General features: G+C 44.6%; 1 protein-coding gene across 1 annotated transcript in view; it reads right to left on the reverse strand.

The window, feature by feature from the left end:
- LOC143407525 (aldehyde oxidase 2) overlaps positions 1-5095 on the reverse strand; it is a 67600-nt gene extending 62505 nt beyond the window's left edge. Inside the window, exons 1-5 of the mRNA XM_076866837.2 lie at positions 5042-5095; positions 3011-3063; positions 2333-2340; positions 1425-1518; positions 404-512 (exon numbers count right to left, since the gene is read on the reverse strand). Of these exons, the coding sequence (XP_076722952.2) occupies positions 404-512; positions 1425-1518; positions 2333-2340; positions 3011-3063; positions 5042-5095 (318 nt within the window). The remainder of the gene's footprint in view (positions 1-403; positions 513-1424; positions 1519-2332; positions 2341-3010; positions 3064-5041) is intronic.
- Between the last annotated feature and the right edge of the window lie 905 nt (positions 5096-6000).

Consider the following 6000-nt stretch of genomic DNA (forward strand, 5'->3'; position numbering starts at 1 on the left):
TATTTTTAGACCCTACTCATTCCCATTTCTGATTGTACTCCTGAGACCTCTATGTCACATGGAACAATATTGAATTTTATCCTCTTATCTACAGAGGTATTTATTCTACACATAATAGCCAGTGTGTAGTATGTATTCTAGTTCATAGTCCAATAGGCATTAATTGGTATTTTGATGATCCTGCTTATCATTCAGGTAGAAAAAGTAATGAGAAGAATGACCATCTATTAGAATATAGATGTATTTCCAGCTTTCTTTTAAATCAAAGGACAGATGTTGTTACCTTGATCAACGCACATCCCAATCTTCTACTTACTTGATTGTAATCTAGAATCAGTACATTTAAGAAACATTTGGTAAAGCAATAAAGTTAAGGAGTGTGAAAATTGAGATGCATGTTTACCTGCACGGGGTGAAGCCTGGTTTTGATGCTTCCAATGCCTTCCACGGTGGTGACAGCGGCTCCATATAGAGAGCAGATGGGCACCAGGCATGCAGTGATGGAGAAGTGTCTTTGTATGAGAAACACAAGGAAAAAAAACCAGGAGGAGTAACACAGTCCTGCCTCATGGGGAACACTGGAGCCAGAAGGGCAGCAGAAGACCCCCAAAGCCCATCCATCAGCTCTGACAGGCTGGGGAACTGGAGAGGTGACAGCAAGGAGAAGTTAGAGTCAGTCCTCTCTTTGCCTCTGTGCTACCTGCAAGGATTGAGGATCCTTAAGGTGGATATGGGCATTCTGAACTTCAGAAAAACTTCCTAGGCCTAGAATGGACTCACCTGGGAACAACAGGAATGGACTAAGGTCTCTAGGAGAGTGATTGAACTTCAACAGACATCCATTGAGACACTGACCTCATAAAAAGCAAAGGCAAGCAAAAGATATAGGTCTTTTACCCACAGCTACACATTTAGGTATTTTTTTGCTTGTTAATTTAAATGATATTGAATGACCTATGTTCTAAACTATCTCTTAATTTCTTGGGCCAATGGGATTTGGAAAAAGCCCAAGTTCTATAATGTTGCCCAGATACCTGTTCTACAGGGTTAGGGCATCCCAAAAGTAGAAAGAGAATTAGTTTCAGACTTCCTGGGTTTAAGTTCTACCCTGAACAAGTTACTTCATTTTTTTGAGTCTCAATTTCCTCATCTGTTAAATATGTTGTTGGCCTAAGGTGGGGTTTGTTAACCTAGGGCACATAGATGAGCCTTGGGAGGTTTATGATCTTCCTGAAAGAATACGTAAAATGTAATTAGCTTATGCATTATCTGAGTAGATGCCTCCCAACATTTATGGGATTTCTCAGAGGGGTCTGAGATCCAGAGATAGCAAAATCCAAAAATCTTTCTTAGTTGCGAGATTAGAACACAAGCCAGGCAGATAAACAAAGCCCTCCTCTGGTTTCTGAGTGTCTGGTGGGTACCTTATCTTCTTGGATACTGGATCGTACTTAGACACCATCACCGTGCAGGCTCCACAGCTTCCTCTTCCACAGGCATATTTGGTTCCTGTGAGGCCTACTGGAGGTCGGGGTGGTCAAGGAAAAGTTGCCAAGGGGAACATTTTGCATCTAGCATAGCTAGCTGCTTCCCTAGGGTGTCACTAAAGGTCTTTGTGGGGTGAGCTGCAGGTCTCTGAAGTCATGTTCTAACTTCCAGGTCTTATGAAAGGCCATTCTATACCTTATTAGCTGTGTGACATGGGCCATACTTAATTTTTTCTTGCCTGTTTTCTAATTTACACAAGAGGAGGCATAATATCTACTTTATTGTCACAGGTTTATTATAAGCATCTCATGGGATAATGAGGTACAAACTTTGAAAAATCCTATTTCATTATAGGATATTCTTATATGTCTTCCTCTGAGCTGTAATCATGTAATTGGAAGAGAAGCACTTTATTTTTAGTAAATGTATTATGAGTTTTGCTCAGTAACTTGTATTGTATTTGAAAATAAGGAATCTTCAAAGGAAACTCCTGTCTTTACTTTTTGATTTTTTCCTTGAGCACCCCTGGATTGGTCCAGGTCCAATCCCAAATCTAGGCCCAGCCTCATTCATCCTTTTACTTGTGATCTGTTTTACACAATTTATGGAACTGGATGTAATCGACTAGACTGGCCCAAAACACTTCAGAATCACTGACTCTTTATTGCTATTATCTATTTTTTCCTAATGATAGGGCTTATTCATCTGAATTAAAACATGGCCTCAAGTGCTTAACCAGAGATGTCATACAAATAAATACAGTGGCAAGGGTGTGACTGGAGAGCCTCAACTCAAAGGGAACTAGGCACAGTCCCCACTGAGCTCTAAGCAATACTATTGCCACACAGGACTGGCCAGTTTCCCAGTCACAATGAGAAGCTGAAAAATCTTGATTTTGTTTTTTAAACATGGAATTTCCTAATTTTCAAATATTGACAACTAATTATAAACCATGTGAGCTTGTGGGCTTATAAACAATATTGTAGAGGCCAATTTCATTAATTTGAAATTTCTCTATTTATTTTTATTTTTCTGGCAACTCCAAGAGATCCATTAGATTTGCCAATTAAAATATGTTGGCCATTATGAAGATCTAGATTCCAGAATATAAAATGGGGCTAGAGGAGTCTGGTGTCAGAAAGCAGGTATAGGGAAAGAAAATCTTTTCCTCTGACACTGTCTCACTGATTCTGGAGAATTTGGTTTCATGAATGGGCAGTTAACAGGAGCTTCTATTACATGACACTCTGCTGAGGACCTGCAAAGTCCTCCAGGGACTATTTCGTGAGGAAATGAAGAACTTAATTTCTATTTCATGCTATTAAATATAAGCACCTCTGGGAAAATTCTTCCTCTCCAAACTAGCCTCCTTCACCTGAGGTCCAACTTAAAACCATGGCCAAAAACAAATAGCAAGGGCCAAGGGCCAACTGGATGGAGGAAGTGATCAGTTCCCATGGTCACATGGCTAAATTTTTAAGGAACAGACACAGCCAGGACTTAGCTAAAAAGGGTTCAGTTTTTTCGTAGGAAGGTCAGCAGAGTCACTTCTGGGTCTGCATTCTTTTCTGTCACCTGTGTTAAAACAGAAGAGAGATTATTGTGGGGTTGAATCAGTGACCAGTGGAATGTCTATTACAGCCTGTTAGGGCTTGGGCTATAATATTAGACATGCACTTTTTTTTTTCTTTTGGTGCTCTGAGATCAGACAACTTTCATGCACATTTAGGGGCAGGAGCCTCACAAAGCATGGCAGTTCTGATCTTCATGATAAAAACTGGGAGCCACTTCTGTCTACAAATGTCACTGGACTTGTATTCTTCACATTTGCTCCACTATCTACCTTAGTGGAATCTTCCAATTAACCTGCTGTACTCTTGAAATATTTCAAATCTGGGAGGTACTTGGATGGTGGGTGTGCAGTGTGGGGGTCCTATAGGAGGAAAACTTGGCAGAAGGAGTTCCTGGAACCCCTATGAAACAATTGATGACATCAGGGGTCTTCATGATCTGTAGCAGAAAAGGGAGTGGGGAGAGTTGCTGTCATCCTGGACAAGCCCCGGAGCCTGCCAGTCCACTCAACGCAGAGTGGCCCTACAGTGAGCCTTGACACCCTGCTCAGGGCCCAGGTTCTGGTGGGACACTAGACTTCCTCTATCCCTCCCCTTGGGAAGTGGAAGTGTTGGCACTCAGAAGTCATGAGGGTCCTTTTTGGTGCCTCTTTCCCACTTGTGTATCTTGGGATATTCCCTTTGACTTTGTCTTGGGGTGTCCAGAAAACGGTCATTTTGTTGTACAGAGAAAGAGAAGATCCAGTGGGCGTCAGTGTTAGATTCTTCCTTTTTCCCCAAAAGGAAGACATATACTTTTTTAGACCTCAAAAATAAGGAACTATAGAAAGATGCTTCCAAGTTGAGATATTAAAATTCAGCTGGTTTCTGGATTCCAGGGGCACCTATCCAAGGGAAGAAGTCCCCTTCTGCCTGCCCCTATACCACCCTAAGTCCTTTAAAACACTTATTGAGAATGTGGTGGGGTCCTATTTTTTATAACCTAACACTCTCACCCCCACCACCTCTAACCCTCGACTTATTCTCTGTTCTGACTGCAGCTACTTTACTCTGAAAGGACACAGAGCAGCATGAGGAGGAAGGAGCCTCCTCTGGCTTTTTATGAGTCTCCAAAGCCAAGGCCAGTGGCAAAGCAGGTAGGGCTCAGCTTGCGGCGTGTTTTGGAAGTACACGGAGGTTGCTGGTTGGGAAGATTTGATACAGGAGAGAGGGTGCTTAGGCAAACGATGAGACGTTAGGGGCTCCATGTTCTATTTCCTTTCTTGGGCCAAGCCCAGAGGTGTGTGTGTGGGTGGGGGAGACACACCAAACCCCAGTGAGGAATGTGGGATTGGAGGTCAGAGAGGCCCTGGAGGAGAGGGGACAAGGCCCGAGAGAAGCTGTGTGCCCTCGAGAGAAACAGACTTATGACAGGGCCTGGCAGAGGGCGCTGAGGGCAGGTAGTGGTCTGTGTGGATGGATTGTGAGGACAGGAGGGAAGGATGCTAGGGAAAAGTGGCAACCAGGAGACCCTGCCCTTGTCACATAGGTTCCCCCTGGAACTCGCCTACACCCAGGGAGAGAGGGGGACACTAAACTGATGGAGATTACACTTTGATGGATTCTGTTTAAAGGGGGCTCAACTGAAAAATGAAGTTGGTAAATAGAAAGATAAAGCAAGCTCCATTTCTTATCCTCCTGAGTCTGAAGATGAAGATGTTATTGGAGAAAGTCCTTCGTGTCTCAGACTCAGTTATATAAGCACTTTGTGGGATCCTAAGCAATGAAGGGAGTGGCTCTCTTTTCATCTTTACAAAAGCCCCAAGAAACAGATTCCACAAGTGAGGACTCGGGGAGGCAAAGCTCCCTGGGTAAGGTCATGCAGTAAATGGCAGAGCCCACGGAGCTGCTAGAGCCAAGCCCTGACTGAGAGGGGAACAGGCGGAATCAGGCCCTGTAGCAGGCTTACCTCTGCAAGCCGGGGAGTAACACCCAACACTCACCTTCCTCCCGTTCACGAAGAAAACCAACGCATCCGATCTGGATGGGCAAGGCATGACACCTGCCGATGCTCCGCTCACAGTTCTATGGGGAGTGCTCTCTGGCACCAGCCACAGAAGTGAGTGGAAAGGATTTAGGACCAGCAACTGGCATCTCTCCCTGCATGGAAGCAGGCAGGCTGGAGCCTCAGAGGGGAGGGCAGGAGGTGGAGACTTCCTTGCTTTGGGGTTTTTTATGTTGAGGGCGTGGCCTCTAATCCTGTTCCTTACTCCTACCAATCCTGGCTTCCAAGCTGGCTTGGCACACAGCCCACACCTTTTCTAGCTTTTTCTGAAGTTTGAAGGTATTAGTTTGAAAACCATCAATGTGAAAAACAATAATCTAGGCCCAATCTCCCTCTGCAATGTCACCTCTGGCCTAAGAACATATCCTGGATGGATTTCATTCTTCTCGGAGTGTGGGGTGGGCTTCCTGAGACCTCACACTTGCCCAACTTGTTTCTTATTCTACCCTGGGAAATGTCCCCTCAGAGGAAAACGTATGAACAAGTCCAGCCTGTGCCCTAGTGGAAGCGGAGGGGTGGGGTGCTGCATCCACCCAGCCCCTCTGCACTCCTTTTCCTCACCCTTATGATCATTATGCTGGAAAATAGTGATCTAGTCAGCCACAGTGATCTAGTCAGGCCCATGGGCCAGAGTGGTCACCTCAGGGTCACGCAGGAGTAAAAGGTAAAGCAGGAACCAAAACCAAGATCTCCTGGGTTGAAATACCTCTAAGTATACATAGAGACCCTTGATCAGAAGAACATACCAGGCTGACCTCTCTGAACATCTCCCAGTGAGCTGCCTACAGATAAAATCCAGCAGTCCTTGTTCTTTCAGCTGAAGTCATGCCCAGGACTTGGCATTGCCGGTTAGTGAAGCAAGTAGATGCTCAGGAGAGGTGGCAAGACCTCTCTTCC

Source organism: Callospermophilus lateralis, chromosome 9, assembly GCF_048772815.1.
Source record: "Callospermophilus lateralis isolate mCalLat2 chromosome 9, mCalLat2.hap1, whole genome shotgun sequence".
Taxonomy (NCBI): Eukaryota; Metazoa; Chordata; class Mammalia; order Rodentia; family Sciuridae; genus Callospermophilus; species Callospermophilus lateralis.